At 36.6% G+C, this 19,224-nt stretch overlaps 2 protein-coding genes across 2 annotated transcripts; one reads left to right on the plus strand and one right to left on the minus strand.

Moving 5' to 3' along the window:
- Positions 1-500: 500 nt before the first annotated feature.
- On the minus strand, positions 501-8,767 carry LOC127951479 (otolith matrix protein 1). Its single transcript, XM_052549359.1, has 9 exons — positions 6,802-8,767; positions 5,972-6,108; positions 5,632-5,734; positions 5,343-5,528; positions 4,961-5,135; positions 4,257-4,324; positions 3,630-3,814; positions 2,141-2,312; positions 501-1,002 (listed from the first exon to the last, which is right to left on the minus strand). The coding sequence occupies exons 1-9, from the start codon at positions 7,103-7,105 to the stop codon at positions 992-994; spliced, it is 1,341 nt and encodes a 446-aa protein (XP_052405319.1). The 5' UTR covers positions 7,106-8,767; the 3' UTR covers positions 501-991.
- A 173-nt stretch (positions 8,768-8,940) lies between these two features.
- LOC127950726 (activin receptor type-1) lies at positions 8,941-19,130 on the plus strand. Its single transcript, XM_052547941.1, has 11 exons — positions 8,941-9,089; positions 10,690-10,765; positions 11,308-11,387; positions 12,300-12,551; positions 12,845-13,053; positions 14,356-14,455; positions 14,605-14,751; positions 14,869-15,144; positions 15,249-15,446; positions 15,572-15,702; positions 16,638-19,130. The coding sequence occupies exons 3-11, from the start codon at positions 11,321-11,323 to the stop codon at positions 16,770-16,772; spliced, it is 1,515 nt and encodes a 504-aa protein (XP_052403901.1). The 5' UTR covers positions 8,941-9,089; positions 10,690-10,765; positions 11,308-11,320; the 3' UTR covers positions 16,773-19,130.
- Positions 19,131-19,224: the final 94 nt, after the last annotated feature.

A 19,224-nucleotide genomic window follows, 5' to 3' on the forward strand; every position in this document is an offset into this window, starting at 1 on the left:
TGAGAACTTGTGGGGTGATATCAAAAATGCTGTTTCTGAAGCAAAACCAAGAAATGTGAATGAATTGTGGAATGTTGTTAAAGAATCATGGAGTGGAATAACAGCTGAGAGGTGCCACAAGTTGGTTGACTCCATGCCACACAGATGTCAAGCAGTTTTAAAAAACTGTGGTCATACAACTAAATATTAGTTTAGTGATTCACAGGATTGCTAAATCCCAGAAAAAAAAAAAATGTTTGTACAAAATAGTTTTGAGTTTGTACAGTCAAAGGTAGACACTGCTATTTTTTTGAACACACCCCTTTCAACTAATTGCCCAATTGCACAGCCTTAAGAGCGTGCATATCATGAATGCTGGGTCTTGTTTGTTTTCTGACAATCTACTGAACCTACTGGTAACTTGTTTGCCACGTAGCAATAAACAATATACAAAAAACCTTGATTATTCTGGTTAGTCACATTGTACTGCTATTATTTTGAACAATACTGTATGTATCAGTTGATCTGAGAGAAAAACATTTGATGTAAAATACAAAATATGTGTTGCTACTCCATGCAAATAATTTTTTAGCTGTTTAACTAAAAGCACTTGCGTTCATGTACTTGCACAAAGTATGCTTTGGCCCTGAACGCAGAATGTGTATTTTGCATCCCTCGGTTGGTTTGTCATGAGATTACTTGGATTTACTAGGGCAGAATTCCTACATGATTTGTGGTGTGTTCCTCTGCAGTACTTTTCTGCATAGACGTTTATTTTTGTATTTTTCACATGGCAGGAACAAAGACCCAAAGAAGTGTAATATCAAGTAAATGTGATATATGAAGCCATACAAACACTGTGAGAATAGATCAGTAATAGCAGTACTACAAAGCACAGGCAAGAGCTGGCGTTCAGCCCATATACGAGAGAAACACACTTTACACAGAGTGCTTTAGAGTTAGTGTGAGAAGGATGGAGGGGAGATCTATAGTTTCCTCTTTCCTCATCAGATCAACACAAACCTGTAGTGTAAGAGAGAGAGGAAAGAAGTTAATTCATGTGTGCAGTGCAGAAGGTTTTATCACAGTATCTGCAATACAGACAGCTTAATTACATAATGAACATTTTAAAAGAATAAGCTAAAGTAACATGCAAACACTGTATTTGTTCACCATATTGAAGAACTGCTACTGTTCAAAAGTTTGGATTTGTTGGATTTTTTCAAAATAAGTCGAAATTGTGAAATATTATTACAATTTACAGTAACTATTTATTCCTGTGATGCAAAGCTAAATTGTCAGAAGTCATTGTTGCAGTCTTGAGTGTAATATGATCCTTTAGAAATTATTCTAATATGCTGATTTGGAACTCAATATTGATTTAGACAATTATCAATGTTTAAAACAGTTGTGCAGCTTAATAGTTTTTGTGGAAATTGAGATACATTTTCCAAGGATCACTGAAAAAAATGATTAATTGAATTTACAAAAAAAATAATAATAATAAGGTAAGTGGTTGCAATCATTTTATTTTAGCTAAAATAGATTGTTTGCAACTACTTTTTTACAGTGATTCTTTGATGAATAAAAAAATATATATTTCATGTAGAAATGTACTGTAACAATAAAAGATTTTTACTGTCACTTTCAATCAACTGAATACATCCTTTCTGAATAAAAGTACTTGTTTCAAAAATAAATGAATTTGAAGTGTTTCTGTATCTGTAATTTTTCTTTTCTTGTATACTGTTTTCAATAATCTAAAACAGACATAATAATTAAAAGTTTAAGTTATTGATTTGTATAAATACATAAAAAAATGTATTGTAAGAAAATAAATCACGATGCACTGGCACATAACATGCCTTGTAATTATGCTTTCAGAACTCAAAACCTCAGTCTGAAAATGATCATTTAAACCTTTATAAGACATTTACTTTAGTCTTAAAGGAGCAGTAACAAAATAAAATGGTCATTGTACATTATTTGGGATTGTGCCCTTAATGGCCTTAATGATGCATATTAACTAATAAGCAGGCACTTAACAAAAAAAATAAATTATAGAAATTCTGATATGAACAATATAAGCCCCTAAATAAACATTAACCTTATTGATGTTTGTATAATACAATATCTGCATGACAGCTCTGCTCCACTGTACCTTCACACTCAAAAGCCTTCAGTATGGTTGTGTAACTGGGCCCCAACCAGGAAGTGTAGGTTCCCATAACACGCAGCAGCTTTTTGGTGGAATCGCTGAACATAACATCAGGTTGCCCATAATTCACAGAGCTGAACAGAGAGAATCCTTCAGTGGCATTAGCAAATGCATTCTAGAAGACACAAACGAGTAAAACAAAATAAGAAAAAGAGAAAATGCAATCAAACAGAATTTCTGGAATCCTCAAACAAAGAAAAGGGCTGAGGGTGGGTGTCAGTTTGGAATATGCATATGCATATTTTGTTTCATTTGCAAATACTGGAATCTTGTCGACAATCTTTGCTCATATCTTGCACCTTGCTTTGCTCAGTGTGTGTGTGTGTGTGTGTGTGTGCTAGTCCTGCTTTCATAACGGAGCTCACTATAGTGTCATCCTCCCCTAATGACACAGTGTAATGTTAGACGGTGTCTTGAGGAAATCAATGATCACCACAGGGCTCAGGCTGGATGTATTGAACGCATAAGTCAGCCTGATGAAATCTGTGTAATACTCGAGACGTTCAGAGATACCACTGTTAATATAGGTTTTGGCAGGGTTCGTTTAATCATACCGTTGACCGCTAATGTGCAGGAACAACACTTCCAATGAGAATTTCATGCTCTGTATTAAACAAAAGGGATTTCAGTTTTTTCATTTTACTGTTTGTATATTATTTCACAGATAATGTAATAAAAATGTGAATCAAACCTGATATCCACAGACAATGTAACCGTCTGGCAGTATGATGTCAATATATAATCTGTGGCATTTGTGTGTGTGTGTGTGTGTGTGTGTGTGCAGTACAATGTGGTCCAAAAGCCTGAGACTACTAGTTATACAAACATTTTCTTCATTAAAACAATAAGAATTAAATTTTAGTCAACAGTTATATTAAAATAATAATTGGGCCTAAAAATAGTGCAGAATTATACATACTTCTTCGTTTCACATTAGGGGTGTACCAATACACTCATGTCTCATTTGGTTCGATACACAATACCAATCTCACAATAAAATATTATTATACAGTGCTCTCTTTTATTATTATTTTACTTCCAAGGCATAAAGAGTTAGCAAAAAGCACTGTTCATTAACCAGTATAGAAATACTTATAATTCTGCTTAGCTGAAAAGTCAGAATTGTTATATATGTTTGCACTCTGTTCTTGACCATATATTTTAAAGGTTTTAAATATTGTATTTCATTAAATAATGTTAATTATTATCATTATTATCAATTGTTACAATACATATTATCACCTTCCACAATACATATTGTGGCACCTTTGTATCATGATATATTGTGACACAGTGTATTGTTGCACCCCTATTTCACATAATACCTTTCATTTACTTTTCCCACTAGGTTTAAGTGCAAGAAATCCTGTATTTTCTAACTGTTCTCAGATTCTGGGCTCCAGTGTGTGACTGTGTGGCCATTTCTCCTGACCTGCACACGTTCCAAGAACTTGTAAACGCGGCATTTGTCCTCCAAACGCACTACCACAGCATTGGTTGGCACCACGGCCAGGTGGCAGCTCTCATGTTGGAACAGGTCAGCTTCTCTCCCATCAGGACACAAAAGTTTCAAGTCTTCCAGCTCCAGGTCCAGCGCCCAGGACTCCTGGTTCTTGCCTTACATGAATAATAAGCCAGACAAAGGTTTTTTACAGACAGCGACAATTTCTAAAACAGAAGGCGTGATGCAACATTTGTCTGATGAAGCGTTAAAAAATCTAACTAAAGCTTGCAAGGTTTTTAACAACAACAAAAAAAATTCTATTAAACTAGCATCTGTGATCCCTGAACTTGGCGAACATGGTGTACTGAGACTAAACAAGGGTTTCACAGATCCCAGCAGGCACACAAAGAGATGCATTGTTGGGAAATGCTGCCCCCCTGTGTCTGTCAGCCAGTGAAACATGATACAGATCATGAAGTGAAGGCTACAATTGTCTTCCTTCAGTCCCTTAAAAAAATTCCATTTAATAAGAAACCAACTTGAAATTCTTACTGCATCTGGACATTTTTTTGCTCTCCTGTTTAACTAGCTCTTCTTACACCTTGCACTACTCACCCTGCATGTTGTCGAAGACTGTAGTGTGCTTAACAAACGCAACATCCCCAAGATTCTCGGCCACACACCTGTGTGTTTCAAATAATAATAATATATAATAATGCACATAAAATATATACACTACCATTGAAAGGTTTGGGATTAGTAGTATTTTTTTTTTAATAAATGTATAATTGTATTGCGTAAGGATGCATTAAATGAATCAAGTGACAATAAAGACATTTAGAAAGTTACAAAAGATTTCCTTTTCAAACATTCTGTTCATAAAAAATACTGAAAAACCAAAATTCTTCACTAGCCCAACCATTTTCAACTAATAATAATAAGTTTCTTAAACCCTAATCAATATATTAGGTTGTCTTGTAACACAGAAGACTGGGGTAGAAGACTGCTGAAAAAGAAGCCTTGCTCTTACAGAAAAAAAAACATATTGAAACAGAAAACAGTTATTTTTTTGACTGTATAATAATATTTCACAATACTACTGTTTTTGATTAAATTAACGGAGTCTTGGTAAATGTTCTTTCAAAAACTCAAACTTTTAAATGGTAATGTATTATTGTACATATATACATGGATTCGTTTTTTTTTTTTTTTTTGTCCCAAACCCATTAAGTAATCCAGTATTCTCACTACACAAAGCACATTCATATTTTGAGAAAATGATTCCACTGCATTCCCTCACATCTCTGATCATACAGCACCTAAGAGCTCCAGCCTCCCCGAAGTGCCGTTCCCGAGGGTTGTTGGCGCAGATGTGGCGGTCGTTCTCGTCCCCAATGCAGGCCTCACACAGGTTCCTTGGGTTGTTTCCTTTGGGATCATGTTCTGGATCCTTCACTCCTGGGACACAGCTGTAGCCAAAGAAATCTCCTACCGCTGGAAACGATAGGGAGGCGGATATAGCTTTTTAAATGGCTGCCAAAAGATGCAATTACATTCTCAATTTGCATCTGAACTATTTTTAACCACTTACCTTAAAAAATGAAAGCATTACTTAGTTAAACCAGATGTCAAAGCTTTATAATCTATAACAGATAGCATCCGTAACTATTTGACATGAGCCACATAATGCAGTGATCTCACCATGGGGAAAGTTGCACTGCTCATCCACGCTGATCTGTGATGTATTGACCAAGAAGCCGATGGGGACGGTCCAGCCCACTGTAGTCCGCATCCCTGGGTGACAAGAACTGCGTTCATGCATCTCCAGCAGTGACAGATCGCTGGACGATGTCCGTGCCATTGCAACCACATAATAATTAATGCCATCTGTGTCCGACACAAAACATTGGTAAAGACACGTGAACACACACTGACGTCAGATCTCTAATCTCTGGTGTTTTTATTGTTTTAATAGTTTAAACATACTCACCCACACCGTTATAAGACTCTCCAACAGCCACATCTAAGCCATAGCAAAACCCAGCTGTATAGATCTCGTCGGCATACATAGTAGAGGCATCTGCAGTGCCATTCTGTTTACATAACAGACAAATTATATTACACCATATACTGAGAAAATTCCATCATATAACGGAAAAGCGAAACATATCAAGCATTTTGTAAGACTGAATAAACAGTTGATAAGTTGAGTGAGTGCAAGAAAAACAAAGGAGGAGCAAAAATTAGGGCAATTGTATGACTCAATGTGAAGTAATTTTCATGCACAGTATCTGATTTTATTTGCATCTTGGGAAGCAATTGTCTACAACCTTTATTTGCTTCATGCAGTCAGTGGGACTTTGTCCCCTCACACACAGGAGTTGTCCGCGGATGTTCCTGGCTGTGGCATTCCCAGCTAGATCCAAACACTTTTGCTCTTCGGCATCAGATACTGTGCACCATCTGACTGCAAAGAAAATTCCATTTCAATTCAAGATCTATACTTTCCCAAGGAGTAACAATCATCAAATACATTTCAGGATAAGTATTTCTTAACTGCACCTGGATACTGGTCAGAACGTTTACTTACATTTCATTGATTTCTATTTTATTTTTTGCACATTTTAGAATAATAGTAAAGTAAACCCAAAAGAGATAAAGTGATGACCAAAACTTTTGATACAAATTAGAACATTTGGTATTTCAGATTCTTCAAATAAATCACTTCTATGCAACGTAAACTTCTATCCAATTGTACAGCCAAACAGTATTGAATAAGTTCCTGGATCTTCTTTTCCATGAATAAATAAATAAATAATTAAAATAATCTCTAAATGAAACAAAATAAACTGATTAGAATAACAGTAATAAATTATTTAAAAGAATACCATAAAATAATACCGAATGGCACAATTTATATTTGCCTGCAAAAATACTGCCAAGCAACTTTTAGATTAAAATTTGAGAAACATAAATTCAGTGAAGTTTGTCCAAACATTTTCCATAAACTGAATGCTATATAAAGTTCTCCTAGTTCATTCTGATCTCAAATGAATCAAGTGTAAACAGCCAATCCAAAAAAAAAAAGAACATTTCGTTTTATAATCAGACAATGTCATAGTAAGCCCAAAAAGCTAAAACACATAAATATAGTACTTACTAATGTTGTTTTCGGTGGACATAGAAACCAGAACAAGTAAGAGCAGAACCACAGCAAGGTGTCCTCCTGGATGATCCATGCTGACTTTGAACAGTAACCTTCCAAATGGGCTCAGACTCACAGGGGTGGTGTGGGAAGTAAAGTAAAAACGAGAAAAAGTAAAAAGTCCGAAAAAAAAGGCTTGGGGCTCATATTGCTCCCTTTTTAGGGTACCCAGAAGTCTCAAAAACCAAGAGGGGAGGGAAAAACTTTCCATTAGGTCTTTACCAAAGTTTCCCTGCCTTTTTTTTTTCAGATCTAACATTGTTATTTTCCACTTATCCGATCACGATGGGCATCTAGTGTTTCTCTTCCTTATCCAATGGGACGTCATGGCATGCAAGCTTTTGCACACCTCACTGCACCTGGCACCGGACAGGTCAGATCATTTCTGAGGTTATAATTAAGACACAATAGCTTTTTGTTGACAGCCACTAAAGCCCCTCAAGATTAAACCAAAAGTCTGAAACAAGCCAAGTTTGATTGGAGATATGGATGAAGGGGCAACAGGAGATTCTTTTGTGCCACTATGCAGTTGAGAAAGCATATAAGTCACTCGATACCTACTCTGCATCTTAATTCTCATGTCACTTTCCCTATAATCAATGCTTTATTAAAGGAGACACAAGTCAACTATGAGATAGGAGACAGCGTTTCAGAGCCAAAAACAAACCTATAAAGGTACACATGCATTGATGTCTACATTTGGCCAAAACAATAATATATATTCTTTTTAAATTAAATATATAATAAATAAATGTTAATAAATGCAAGAAATAAAATGTAATTTTAAAAAATCCCACACAATGTTGTTTTTTAAAAGCGGTAAAAAGATTGATGTCAATGGCTTTAACATGACAGCTGGTTCAATATTTGAACATAAAATCTGACTCTAATTTAGCCCGAATGCTATATGCAGTAACTAGATATATTCCTCTGTTTTTAGTGTTGTTGCAAGCAAAGGAAAAAAGCAAGAGCGTTTTATCCCCAGAGGTGCAATTGTGTTCCACACGACATTGACCTCAGTGCCATAAATGCCCCCAAAATTACACTGCATTGATTATACATGAAAAATCTATGATATTGAGTGGAACGGAATTGTGTCTAGTCACTTGAGGGCCGTCAGACGTCTTATCTCCCTGCCCTTCGGTGCCCCTGACTCCCTATCCTTTTTTTCCCCATATAGAAAATGACATGGCCATTAATCAACAAAGCTATTTTAGAACAAAAAACTGTCAGGCCACTGGCTCCTTGACTGCTATCATGCAAGGACATTTTGCTTTCTTTAAGCAGCTCTCTCTAATAGTTTGTAACTAATAATATAAATGATAATTCACTTTCAGGTAAATTGATACAGTACAGAACTGATGAGCCTAACCTACAGTTGTAAACTTGGAGGTGTTGTAACACCAGATTTTATATAAGATTTCTAAAGATGTCAATGCTGTCGGGTTAGTTTTAGCGTTGGGTGTAGTAGATGTGTATTGATCAGCACCTTTAATTTATTTTGCTATAGTAAGGATCTTTGAGATTTGCCTTAAAGGAACAGTTCACCAGAAAATGAAAAATATATTTTTAATTTATCCACCATCATGCCATCCAACATGTAAATGTGTTTGTTTCCTCATTACACATTTGGAGAAATGCATCACGTCATTTGCTCACCAATGGATCCTCAAAAGTAGTTCACAAATTTCCTTCCATCAATTAACCTCTTGTCATAAAAACTGTGTTTGTAAAAGAAAATTATAATAATAAATAATAATAATAAATCCATCAAGTCGTTTTAACTTTAAACAATTGCTTCTATTCAAAATAAAGTCCATGATACATAATAACGCCCTTCCAATTAAGAAACAAATTCATATATGTCTTGAAATCCTGTGGGCTGGTAAATGTTCAGCCAATTTTAATTTTGGGGTAAATTCCTATAATACCATTACATGTTTGTATAACTGTAAAAAAAAAAAAAATTGAAATCACCACTAGCACGCATAAGCTACTAAACTTGTAAGTCAGAAACGTGTCGTTACAAAATAAAGTTATTTTATTCAGGTACTCACATTCGGCGGACTGCGGTATCCCACAATGCTCTCGCGCGTCCCTTGTTTATGGTGACGTCACGGCGCCGTCTTTTCAGTCTCTCTGGGTGGCGGCAGACAGTCTGTCAGCGTCTAAAACACGACTTCGAAGAAAACAGTAAAATCACGGAACAATAACACAAACATGAATCTCCATCGCAGCTAAAGGTAAAAGCGATCTTTAATGTCACTTTGATCTGTTGGAAATAAATGCGGCGAGTAAATAATGGTCGTTGTTAGCACAATTAGCACAGCTGCTGCAAACGGGCCGATTTTTAAAAAACGTTACATACAGTTATTATGCAGAATTTATTATGCCATGTCGACAGCTTCAGTTTTTGCGTGTTAATTTATATTTTTGTTGTTGTTTTGTGTTGACTCTGCTTGGATATCTGATTAAATTTTAGGGACTTGTATCCGTTAAAGTAGATCATCTGTAACTTAGTGTTATTTTCACCCATCTTGCATAAATAATCTGCTGGATAAACGTTTCCATTGATTAAAAGTTCAGTGTGTATTTCATTGCATGTCAGTCACTTGATTTTGTTGCCTGTAAGACTCTTAGAACGTAACAGGCTCTCTCTGATATTTCCTGAAAAGGTTCTCATGGGCAGTTGGGCACCAAAACGTCAGTGTGAAAAATGTGTGTGAATTATTATTATTATTATTATTATTATTTTGCTATTCTATACTATTTTGCTGGCTAGAAAATTGTAACTTGATTGTATACATCTAATTAAACACTGTATGCTACATGATCCAGATTGCAAAATCTAAGAACTATGTTGAGGCAATGGGAAAGCATTTGAAAAAAAAAAGAAAATGCAAATGTTACTATTTAAAGTGGACATGTAAGAATCATCACTATTTTTTAAAGTTCTTTCATATCCATTGAAGCACAATTTTCTGCTGTCTATAAAGAGCAAGTTTATTTATATAGCACTTTTCGAATGAAATTAAAATTATTATCATAAAAAATAAACACAACAATAAAAAAAATGGATTTAAAATGAATTAAAACAGTTAAGAAAAAAATATTATTCATAAAATACAGTGCAATGGGTTCGGATGTAGCACAAAAGAAGATACTTCATAACTATCTGTAATTTAATTATTTTAATTCAATTTAATTAACTGTATAATAGAGGTGCTCCGATCACGATCGGCCGATCGTTATGCGCATCTCGTCAGTAAAGCCGGTTCTCTAATCAGCGGTTAATTCCATCAGGTGCGTGATTTCACATAGAGCAGCTGTTACTACACAGAGCCGTTGTTAATAGAGAAGATGCGCAAATCACGTTAATTTTCAGCGTTTATTGGCCCATCTTCTCAGTTAACAACGGCTCTGTGTAGTAACAGCTGCTCTATGTGAAATCACGCACCTGATGGAATTAACCGCTGATTAGAAAACCGGCTTTACTGACGAGATGCGCATTAACGATCGGCCGATCGTGATCGGAGCACCCCTATTGTATAATAATAAAATTACATTTCTGAATATTTACTCAAATTGAAATGCTAATTATGCTATCATTTTGAATAAAAAAAAAAACACTTTTTTTTTTTTTAAATATCTGTTAATATGGGGATTCAGAAGGGAAACAAGCCGTGCATCGGTTCCAGTTCTCTGACTTTCAATGTGCAGAGACTCCCAGGCACCTCTCTTATCCTGTCACTCACTCCTTCCTTCCTGAAGAAATGACCATGAGAAAGGCACTGCTGTGGAAAAAGTTTAACATGCTGCTTTGGTTTCAATATTCTTTTTTAGGATCCAATGGGAAGACAGAGTCTGACTGTGTGCATACTGAAAGGCTGTGCTGAGAGTCACCTGAGGAGTTGTGCAAGTAAGACTCTCCTCATCTTGGAGATTTTTTTTTTATTTGTCAGGATTGAAGAGGCATTAAATAAAATTTCACTACACCATTTGAAAGTAATTCTTCAAGGACTCGTAGTCTATAATTAGTCATGATGTCGTTGTGAACAGTGCCCTTGAACATTACTCAGTAATGGTGAGTCCTACACCCTTAAAATGCTTGTTCCTTTCTGCCTCTACTAAAGTGCTCCTCCACTGTCTTTGATGTCACTCCATAATGTGCATCTCTCTCTCCTCGGTTGCCAAGGAGACGGCCCCCTGTCTGAAACACACATACACACACACACACACACACACACTGTGGTTGTGGAAATATTTGTTGCAGGAGAGAGAGAGAGGCAGAGCACAGCTGCACTCTCTAAAAAATTTAATTAAGTCTTCATCTTTGCGTTTTTTTTTTCTCTCTTATTGGTAATTGATTCTGGCCCACTGTTCTGTAGAACTTTGAAAATAAGCAGTTGATTTGTGGTGTTTCTTGGTTTAAATGTGTATTTGTAACACCTTTCCTTTCAGTGCAGTGAACCAAATGGGGCATTGCAGTACTCGCATCATCTTCCTGTTCCTGCTTCAGTTCTTACAGACATCAGCTAAAGGTAAAGAATTGGCTACTTTTTTATTTTATTTTATTTATTTTAAATTTTACTTAATTAAATTTCATGTTCTCTTGTATAGTTTAATTATTATTATTATAAATGATAATAGTAATTATTATTTATTTTGTGATGTGGGTATTTTTTTTTAAAGAAATTATTACTTCAACAAGCGTAAATTAAATTGATCACAAGTAATAATGAACAACATTTTGAACTTTACATTAATTAGAGAGTCATTTTCAATCCTTTTTTTTTAATATAATATATATATTTTTTTTTTTCAAATCAGCATATTAGAATGATTTCTGAAGGACCATGTGACACTGAAAACCAGTTATGGCTGCTGATCATTCAGCTCTGCATAACAGGAATAAATTACTTTTTTTTTTTTTTTTACAATAAATAATAAAAATACAAAATTACTATAGTATTAAATATAAATTACTATTACTATAGTGGCATTAACTAATAAGGCACAGTCAAAATGTCGAGCCATAAGGCAGTTGGTTTGGTGTGCCTAGTCGTAGTTGTGCTTTTATCAGGTGTCAGTGTGCTCTCTCCTCACGCTCTGTTAGCGAGTCTCACAGAGGGGCATAAAACATGAATGCTAGGTTAATTGATCTGTGTCACTGATGCTCTCTGGCCTTTATTCTGTGTAGTCAATTTGTAAAGTCGACAGAGTTCAGTGTCACAGGAAATTAAGGCAGAGAGAAGGGAAGAAAACAGTCTCAGTTATCAGGCAGAGAGAGGCTTCTCTGTGAGGTCTGGCATCATGCTGCTCTTCCTTAATTAATTTCATTGTTCCCTGAGTTTTTGCAGCTGGTGACAACTGACAAATGACTACAGACTGGCTCCCTTTTTCCTTCATTTATGATTGAACTCCCCGGCTTTCTGTTTTCTGTCTCTCTCCAGATGTCTCCATTGACTGCATGTGTGTCGGCAGTGACTGTAATGAGCAGCAGTGCACCGGAGACCAGTGTTACACCTCCGTTATCATTAGCAACGATGTGACAACGTTCAAACGTGGCTGCCTTATCGGGCCAGAGAGCAAGCGCATGACCTGCTCCGCAACACCCTCGGCTAGTCATGTCGTAGAATGCTGCTCTCAACACATGTGCAACGCCAACGTCTCCAAAGATACCCTACTTCGACTACTGCTGACAAGTAAGTCAATTAATTCTTTATAAATTCAAGACATTATACAATGAAATACATTTTAGGAACCTGTTTAAATGTACTTAATTTCTTTATTATATAAAAGAATATATATATAATTAAACTGTTATCCATAAGTCATTGGGCAATCTTTGAGCCCAGTTATTATATATTGAATTAATTCTAGCAAAAAACGCTTTTTTTTTTTTTTTAATATATATATTTTTTTCATTATATTATGTCATTGGGCCAGATTCAGGTGAATATATTTCACTGTGTTTGTTTGCTCTGAAAATGTCCAGAAGGAGAAGCGGCTGTGCATTACCGTGTGGAGATTCTGGTTCTCTTTGTGTTGGGGCCGTTTGTGGTTCTGGGTTTGCTGTCTGTGCTGGCTTTGCTGGTGTGCCGTAGACTCCATCACGGGCGACTGGAAAGACTGCATGAGTTTGACACTGAGCAGGGGGCCATTGACGGGCTTATCGCATCTAATGTCGGAGACAGCACACTCGCGGTATTTCATTTCTATAATATTTTGCAAATATCAGATCTTGCATAGAAGATGTTACAGCTCTTTATTTGGGCAAAGTGAATAATTGTAATGGGAAAGTTCACTTATTCATAAACTTCCACTTTAAAAGACCTGTGTTTTTGAAATGTCTCTGATGCTCATCAGGGCTGCTCCTTTAAAACGGTAATATTGTGAAATATTATTACAATTGCAAGAAGTGTTTTCTATTTTAATATATTTTAACATGTAATTTATTCCTTTCATGGCAAAATAAATTTAGTGGTCAACCAATATATTGCCATGGCCGATATATCAGCCGATATTTGGCTTTTTTGAATATCGGCACCGGCTAATACGTTTTTCTGCATGGCCGATGTGTTCGAGACGGGAGTTTTATTTTGACGGGCGCGCCGGTCTTTTATTTTGACGCCGCTGAGAGCAGCAGCACCTGAGCACACAGTGCTCACACTCTCTCTTGTTCACAGTCATCTTTAACAGTTCTGTCTAATACAGATAGAAGTCTGTCTAATAATCAGATCAGGAATGATTATATACAGTAAGTATTCTAACGATTGCTTTTATATTAGGCCTATTAGTAATATAAAGGCAAACATAATACTTTCTCGTTTGTCATCTGCATTAAGCAAATATGCATTTATATTATTTAAACAAATCTTTGAATGACTAATGAGCATTTAATTTCACAAACTTTGCACACTTAGTTGAATCCAGCTGGGAGGTCTTGTGAAGTGTGCATTTTTATCCAGCATGATCACGTGTTCTCTGTGATGGTCGGTCCACATGAATTGAATGCTTTAAACGTTAAACTCATGATTTTAAATTATGCTGCTTTATGCATTTGCCCACTGTAATATTCATCTAACTTTCTCTGTGTGCTATATGTAAAATGAGGGTTAACCTGGCTTTATTTGAGAAATATGATTCCCAATGCACACAAACTTCCCAGAGTGCATTGTTGATTACAGTGTTTACTTCCTTTTAAACTAAATTTTTATTAATCATTTATTTATTTGTGAAAAATACTTTGTCATCTTAAACATAAGTACGTTTCGTTTACACATTTATTTTTTAAATCCATTGTCAAATTAGTTCAGATTTTTTAATATTACTAATAATAATAATAAAAAAATTATATCAGCTTTATATTGGCTATTCCCCCCCGTTTCCCAATATATCGGCATCGGCTGTCAAAAAACGTATTGGTCGACCACTAGTTAAATTGTTATTCTGTATTCAGTTTTTAACAGTTAGATAAGGACTCAAAAGTCTTGTGTTGTGTTCTAGGATTTAATGGATCACTCCTGCACATCAGGAAGTGGTTCAGGACTGCCCTTCCTGGTGCAGAGGACGGTTGCTCGGCAGATCAGCCTGGTAGAGTGTGTCGGTAAGTCAAATCACAGGTGCATAAAAGACTACTGAATCTGTAACACTACTATATATATTTTTATGTAACATATTACACAATTATGTAATCTCTGTCTAGTGCGGAGAATGATGTATGTGATCAGATTTTTGTGTGCTCTTTGTTCTCAGGTAAGGGACGGTATGGGGAAGTGTGGAGAGGTCAGTGGCAAGGAGAGAATGTAGCAGTGAAGATCTTCTCTTCCAGAGATGAGAAGTCATGGTTTAGAGAGACGGAAATATACAACACTGTTCTACTACGTCATGAAAATATATTAGGTGAGGCAGACATCTGTTATCTCAAACAAAAGCATCTTTTCTTTAAGTTAAATAAATGCTGGAGCAAAAAACTAGCTTGGTGCATTGTGTAATGTTATTTTAAACTTTTCTTTGCAGGATTTATGGCTTCTGATATGACCTCCCGAAACTCTAGCACTCAGCTGTGGCTCATCACACACTACCATGAGAACGGCTCACTCTACGATTACCTGCAGCGTGTTGCTGTGGAGATGGCAGATGGACTGCACATGGCGGCATCGGTAGCCAGCGGGCTGGTGCACCTGCACACAGAGATCTTTGGCACTGAGGGCAAACCGGCCATCGCTCACAGAGACCTGAAGAGCAAGAACATCCTGGTGAAGAAAGATCTGCAGTGCTGCATCGCTGACCTGGGTAATCTGACCGTCTTTCTACTAATTGCAGGGTTACATCTCACAATTCTGACTATGACAATTCTGATTTTACACTTCTCTTCATCTGTTTGTGTCTCTCTCTAGGTCTGGCAGTAACACACACACAGTCTGACAATCAGCTGGATGTAGGAAATAATCCAAAAGTGGGAACTAAGCGCTACATGGCTCCAGAGGTTCTAGATGAGACAATTCAGACGGACTGTTTTGATGCCTATAAGAGGGTGGACATCTGGGCCTTTGGGCTGGTGCTGTGGGAGATCGCTCGCAGAACCATCAGCAACGGTCAGCTTACTGGACTCTGTTCAGAAAGATTTAATTGTTCGCTGCATTTAAGGACAATATAGATCAGACTGTTCTCCAAATGAACATTCAGTGGCTTACTGTTTTCATCCACTGTTATCCTATAGGAATTGTAGAAGAATACAAGCCACCTTTCTACGACCTGGTGCCTAATGACCCCAGCTTTGACGACATGAGGAAAGTGGTTTGTGTGGAGCAACAAAGGCCGTTTATTCCCAACCGCTGGTTTTCAGATCCCGTAAGTACTGATGAGACACACTCTGTATCCCTGTAAACATGTTTACCCTGGAGTGGCTAAGTTAATAGTCCCCTCATATAGATTGCTGTATGAATGAGTAATGCGTGAAATGGAATGCATTTTTTCCATTCCAGTTCTGTTGATCCGAAAATTAAAGTTTTTTTTTTTTTTTTTATGTGTCTTTGGTTAAATGCTTGAAATTAGGTTTTATGTTGAACACAAGCTGAAGGTGTTTTCATGGTTTATTCTTACGCCTTAAAGTACATCAGTGTTACCCCACCCAGTTTGCTAAGCTTTTAGACAATCTAATCTTTAAAAAGTTGCTAATAATAAGTGGCTAAACCACAGAGGTCATCAGGGACATTAAACGTCACCAAACCAAATAAATAAAAACAACTTGTCTACTCACTAGTCAGCTTTCACAGCCTTATTGTGTTTCCAGTCACAATCTTGCAAACCGTGCTAACTAAAACCTTACAACTGTTAGAATTTAAGTAAATACTAATAGAGTTGTTGAGGGCTGGTGGGGATGTCGAAGTGATGTGAGGGGGATGTAGTATGTTTCTAGCCTAACTTTAGCTTTTTACTTCAGGCAATTCGTATTTAGGCTTCAGAATCCATAAAAGCTATTAATCTGTGAACAAAACGTGTCAAAACAATACATTTTTCTTGGTCACAGAGTTTATTTTCTACAGTGACACTAAAGCTAATGGAAAAATCCTATTGGGTTATTGTTAAGGGAACCAGGGTGATGCAGATTTCCAGATTGGCCTATAAAAATGCATTATACCTGCAGCACTCTATAGCAGATGGTCTTTAGACTAAAAAATTGAACTAAATCTCTTATTTTCAATGTATAAATGTTAACAATTGTAGTTGACAGATCCTCACGGTGATCTGAAAACAAATGTCTGTGTGTTTTTGTGTGGTCACAGACCCTGTCTGCTCTGGTGAAGCTGATGAAAGAGTGCTGGTACCAGAACCCCTCGGCTAGACTCACTGCCCTGCGCATCAAAAAGACTTTGGATAAAATCCACAGCTCACTGGAGAAGGGCAAAACCGACTGCTGAGGAGAGAGAGCCGCAGAACTGCTTGACCGCTCATTATACAGACACTGTGTAACCACACATCTGCCATCTGTCCCAACTCTAACATGCTGTTTATTCCTTTTGTTCTTCCTGTCCATCGGCCTGAAAACTTTTTATAGAGAATTACGCTCTCTTTTATGGATCGTTTTTCCCACTGAACCCGGTGGGACTCCCATTTCCACTCCAGAAACAGTGTAAAGGAGAAAAATACGGACATGGCCTGACTGACCCTCCATCATGGAATTTTTTTTTAGCACCATCACATTGTCTATTTAACCATTGGCGAACTTTTAAGACTTGTACCTTTCGGAAAAACGAAGAGGACAGATACACACGCCAAAATGCAATCAGTACCCAATGTGTGTGTATGTGTGCGCATGATTCTTAATACAACCAGAAAAACTTTATAGCTGTAATGTCACATGCTTTTAGAAATCAGATGTTTTTGAGCTTTTCAAAGATTCTTGTAGATGAATAGATCAAATGTAAGTCACCGTTTCTGAATTTGCTATAGTGGACTTATAAAGCTCTTTGGTTACAAAATGCCACTGTGTACAGTAGAGAACTACAGACTAGTGTCTTTAATTAGGCCTGTTTAGTGATCAGAATACAGTGGTTAAAAAGATAGTTCACCCAAAAATGAAAAACCTGTCATCACTCATGTCATTCCGAAACTTAATCACTGTGGAACATAAAAAAAGATGTTTTAAAGAATGTTCAAGCTGCTCTTTTTCCATACAATGAGTGCATTTAGTGTTTCGAAACATAGGAAACATTTTAAAATGGGTTATGGAATGACATGAGTGATGACAAATGACAGAATTCATTTTTTGTGTGGGAACGTTCTTTCTTGGTCCTAGTCTAGTCCAGCTCCTAGCAGCCCAAGAGAGCTTCCTTTGACACAAGGCCTTTCTGACCTGTTGCCTCTATGCCTGCCTGACAAAAGCCATTGTAGCACATCGTAGTGCTTTTTTGTAGCTGTTTGTCTTTCTCTTTGCCCTCAATGGCATGCATACTTGATGTTTCTTCACTGACAATCAGCCGCTGTCCAGTAGGGCCTGAATTATTTGCTATTAATGCAATGTACAAAATCGCATAAGTCGCATAGGGTACAAAACCCTACTTATGAGTGTTCAAGGTGACAGAGCTAGTCATAAACACTCTGTTTTTTATTTTAATTTGCATATGTTTAACCTTACTCTTTTTGACACTTTTGTATCACATACGCCATAAACCATGAGAATGCTGATGATTTTTAAATTTGAAACGTTTTTGACTATTTAAAAGTGCGACGTCACTCTAATATAGGATTTATGAGGTTTATAAAGGAAAACACTATTGTTATGTCCCAAGTCGAAATGGTTTGTGTATGTTGCCTTTGGTTTGGGGTTGAGTTGTGTGGCGTTTTATTAAGAATCTGTTGATGCTTTCATGACACTATATGAGGTGGCTCCGTGCCGCTCAACACTGGTCACTTTTGCTCTCCCAAAAACGGACGAACGTTTACATATTTGTGTTCTACAGGGGAATTATGATAGGGATTAGACTACAGGAATTGTTGCATTATGAACTGTGAATATGTTATAATGAAGAAACCATATGTATGATGTTACTGGAATTTAAATGCAAGACACATTTATGAATTAAAAAAAAATTTGCTTTATTTGTTACAACAGTGGAATGGTTTTCCGTCACGTCCTTGTGCTTAACAAAAGGTTGCTTATGCTGTGATCATGCTTTCTTTTTAGCCGTAAATTTCAAGAATCTTGTTGTGGATTATCATGCATCTGTCTTGCGTTTTCCTGTACAGAGATGAGTTAAATGAAGCCTTATGAAAAGGTTCCCCATTGTCCGAGTCTGCTGGGAAATGACCTTATCTGTGGTGATGTTTACAGGAGGTCTCCAGCCTCTCTCTGATAACCAGTGCTTTCATAGCTGGTAGTACACCAGCTGAAGCTAAGGAGAACGTGAATGCCAACCGATCTGCAGACGCAAGATCAGTTGTAGACCGCTTTAATAACTCTTTAAAAATTAGCTCTGAAATAAGCTTAGGTGTAGTTCCACTGCTTTCTTCCAGATGAAGTTTTCCTATAGAAAGGAACGACATTTGTTTTCCATTTAGCATGATGGAAAGATCCTTTATGAATTCATTTGTATGTAATGGGGGAGAAAATCGGTTTTTATGCCATTAAAAAGGCTTCAGCCGTTGTTAACCAAACTGTTACTTTATTGTCTCAATGGATTTAACAACTTTTGTTAGTGAGGAACATTAGGCAAAATCTGGTGTATTTACATGCTGAAAAATAAAATAAATCTCATGCTGGGCTTTTATTTGAAGAATTCAGTGCTGATGTCATTCTTGTCTCAACCAACATTTTTTAGATGCTCTTTGTTTGATGTGGCTCAATAGCGTCAATACCTTTAAACAGGTAAT

Source organism: Carassius gibelio, chromosome B2 (genome assembly GCF_023724105.1).
Source record: "Carassius gibelio isolate Cgi1373 ecotype wild population from Czech Republic chromosome B2, carGib1.2-hapl.c, whole genome shotgun sequence".
Lineage (NCBI taxonomy): Eukaryota > Metazoa > Chordata > Actinopteri > Cypriniformes > Cyprinidae > Carassius > Carassius gibelio.

Excerpts from the sequence above, each read along its gene's own strand:
- LOC127950726 (XM_052547941.1), top strand. The coding sequence starts at position 11,321 with ATGGGGCATTGCAGTACTCGCATCATCTTCCTGTTCCTGCTTCAGTTC. Across the intron at positions 12,552-12,844 it reads ACTTCGACTACTGCTGACAA|AAGGAGAAGCGGCTGTGCAT; the intron begins GTAAGTCAATTA and ends GAAAATGTCCAG. Across the intron at positions 14,456-14,604 it reads CAGCCTGGTAGAGTGTGTCG|GTAAGGGACGGTATGGGGAA; the intron begins GTAAGTCAAATC and ends CTTTGTTCTCAG.
- LOC127951479 (XM_052549359.1), bottom strand. The coding sequence starts at position 7,105 with ATGTTAGATCTGAAAAAAAAAAGGCAGGGAAACTTTGGTAAAGACCTA. Across the intron at positions 6,109-6,801 it reads GTCCACCGAAAACAACATTA|TCAGATGGTGCACAGTATCT; the intron begins GTAAGTACTATA and ends TTTTCTTTGCAG. Across the intron at positions 3,815-4,256 it reads AGTCTTCGACAACATGCAGG|GCAAGAACCAGGAGTCCTGG; the intron begins GTGAGTAGTGCA and ends TATTCATGTAAG.